Source organism: Zymoseptoria tritici, chromosome 13 (assembly GCF_000219625.1).
Source record: "Zymoseptoria tritici IPO323 chromosome 13, whole genome shotgun sequence".
Taxonomy (NCBI): Eukaryota; Fungi; Ascomycota; class Dothideomycetes; order Mycosphaerellales; family Mycosphaerellaceae; genus Zymoseptoria; species Zymoseptoria tritici.
The window spans coordinates 36784-39342 of record NC_018206.1 but is presented as its reverse complement, the minus strand read 5'-3'; the positions used below and the strand labels follow the sequence as shown (position 1 = coordinate 39342).

The window sequence follows — 2559 nt, the reverse complement described above, 5'->3', positions numbered from 1 at the left end:
CTAGTCGTAGGCCTTGGTCATGCTATAGTTCATGCTGCTAAGGAGGCTGCGCTCCGGCTGTGACTTGTCCTTAGCCTTGTTGTTGCGGGTGCGACTACCGCCTCTATTGCCGCTAGCGGCAGCGGAGGGATCGTTTGCTTTCTGGCGGTTTAGGTCGATGTCGATTCGGCGCAGGTAGGACTTCATCTCCTCGGCGGTGGTGAAAGACCGCCTAATCAGGTATTGGCCAAAGCGGCTGTTCTTAACCGCGCGTGTTAAGTGGTAAGCCTCCTGCTCGGGGTTTTGATCGACGTACATGGCGCACTCGTCGAACTCGGACAGGAAGTCATCGAGATCTCCATTCTCAGCTAACTTAAGACTCCAGAACTTCCTCTGTATGTAAGAGTCTTTATAGTGCTTGCCGTAGAACACGGTAAGAAGCTCCAGCACTTCGGCGACAGACTTAAAGCCAGAGGTGTTTACTCGAGGTTGCAGCTTCTTCCAGGCTAGACCACTGGTCTGAGCTACGCAAGCGTCGATGCAATGCTCCATGTTGGTATAGTGGCTCGACTCGTACTGGAAGTGCTTGTTGATCTTCTGCTTCCACTCCGTAAACAGCATAGTATCCTTGTCCTTGTCTCTATGCCACTTGTCCGGCTTCTCGAACATAACCTTCTTGTGCTTGTGAGTAGTTCCGAATTCCGACAACACCGAGGCCACTGGCGAGGGAGCGCGCTGCTGTTGCTTCTTGTCGGCGATTAGGGCGCGGTAAGGCGTGCGTCCGCGGAACTCAGGTTGCGGCGGAATGCTTGAAGAGACTCGAAGGGGCCTAAGGGGAGTGGCCGTAGGGGTGGTGACTTGATGTGGGTGAACTGGGGTTGGGGTAACATCGCGCTCCTCGTCGTGACTGTTAAGGAGGTTGTCGAGCTCGTCTTCCTCGTCCTCTGACGAGTCCTCATCCGTCTTCGCGCGAATCTGTGGGGTGTTGATAGCAGCGCGCATCTTTTCGACACGGGCCTTCATGTTCGGGGTTTTGGTGTCCAGGAGTTTATCAAAGTGAGCACGAGTCATCTTATGCTCGGCGTAAAAGTGGTCGACGAAGGCCTCAACTTCGGACTCCAGACCTGCAATTTGTTCTTAAAGTTCCTCCTCGCGTTAGGCAGAGTCTTGTTCGCGTTGGATAGAATTAGCGAGCTGCTCGGCGGTGGACTCATTCTTGCGTTTCCAGGTATTGATATCCCGCTGGATTCCCTCGATAAACGCCTTGATCTTGCCGGCACGAGCCTCGTGTTTAGCAACCTTGTTAGTGAGGGAGCTATTCTGCTTTGTGAGTTCCTTAATCTTGCGCTCCAAATCCGCGTTTGCTTCACGAATCCGATTGAGCATTAGCTTAGCTCGAAAGAGCACGTCGTAGAAACGACCTCGACCTCCTGTAGTGTATTTGGTGTGGAAGTCGTCAGGATTGGCAAACTCGAACTAGGAGCGCTCGTATTTCCTCCCAGGGCGTCCCTCAGCATCGGTGACACCCTCCGCGAACGGGATAAAGTCCACCAGGTCGAAAGGACTAGTGTATTGTCCTAGTGCGTTGCGCAGTTCCTTTGAAGGTGGGGCTGGCTCAGAGAGGGAGTCTTCGTTATCCTCCTCCTCAGCATTGCTCTTGTGCTCGTATTGTTTACGAATCATCTTGTCCAGGTCGTCTTCGTCCTCAACCTCAGCCATCTCCTGTTGCTTAGGTGGGCGGGCGCGCATGGCGCTCTTCGCTCGATGCGCACTTGGGGCGCGAGGGTGCTGATTACCCTACATAGTGTTCTGGGACATAGTGTTCTGAGACGACGCCGTCGCGTACGAGGCTTGAGTCTCGACTTAAGACTGTGACTAGGCGGGACGTTGCACCGCGGGTTGCTAGGACTGGTTGCGCGTGTTGCTAGTAGACATTAGATCGAGGAAGGCTCTAGACCTGGATCGCTTTTGAGGTCTTGCGCGGGGCTTGGACTTAGACTTGGGCTGCTCTTGAGCCTAGAGTAACTCGTTCTTGGTCGATTCGTTGATCTGGAGTTCTTGGTTGTTTGCGTAGGCGCGCACTTCGTCGTCGCCTGTCATGAAGAAGAGAGAGGTTGTACCTACGCTGAATGGGCGCGTATACTCACTTTCTCGCGTTTGCTGATAGAATCAAGCTGCGGCGACCAGGCTGGATAGGCGGGTCGGGGCAGGATTAAAGCGAGAGTGTATAATGACACGGGTGAGACGACAGAACGTGTAGTCAGTATCAGATTGTCAATACACTCTAAAGAAGGAAGGAAGGTCGAGAGAAGCTCGACTTCCGAACGAAAGGGAAGGGCAGCTGCTCGTGAAGCTGCTGACCAAGCATGCTTAGATGTACCCAGGGCAGTACTCCGGCTGCACCCCGTGACACGATCGAGCTGCTTATATACTAGTCTATAAGTGCTTCCCGAATAGTTTAGGGAGTGCTATCTTCCCTTCGGCTAGAATTCCTCCTCTAGCGATCGTCGTCGTCTACTCCTCTCCCCTACTACGCCGTCGCCTTCGCATTCCTCTAAGCCTCCTACTGCTCTGTAGAGG

General features: G+C 53.6%; 1 protein-coding gene across 1 annotated transcript; it reads right to left on the bottom strand.

Moving 5' to 3' along the window:
- On the bottom strand, positions 1-1050 carry MYCGRDRAFT_97243 (uncharacterized protein; the record flags this gene model as incomplete). Its single annotated transcript, XM_003847459.1, has 1 exon — positions 1-1050. The coding sequence occupies one exon, from the start codon at positions 1048-1050 to the stop codon at positions 1-3; it is 1050 nt and encodes a 349-aa protein (XP_003847507.1).
- Between the last annotated feature and the right edge of the window lie 1509 nt (positions 1051-2559).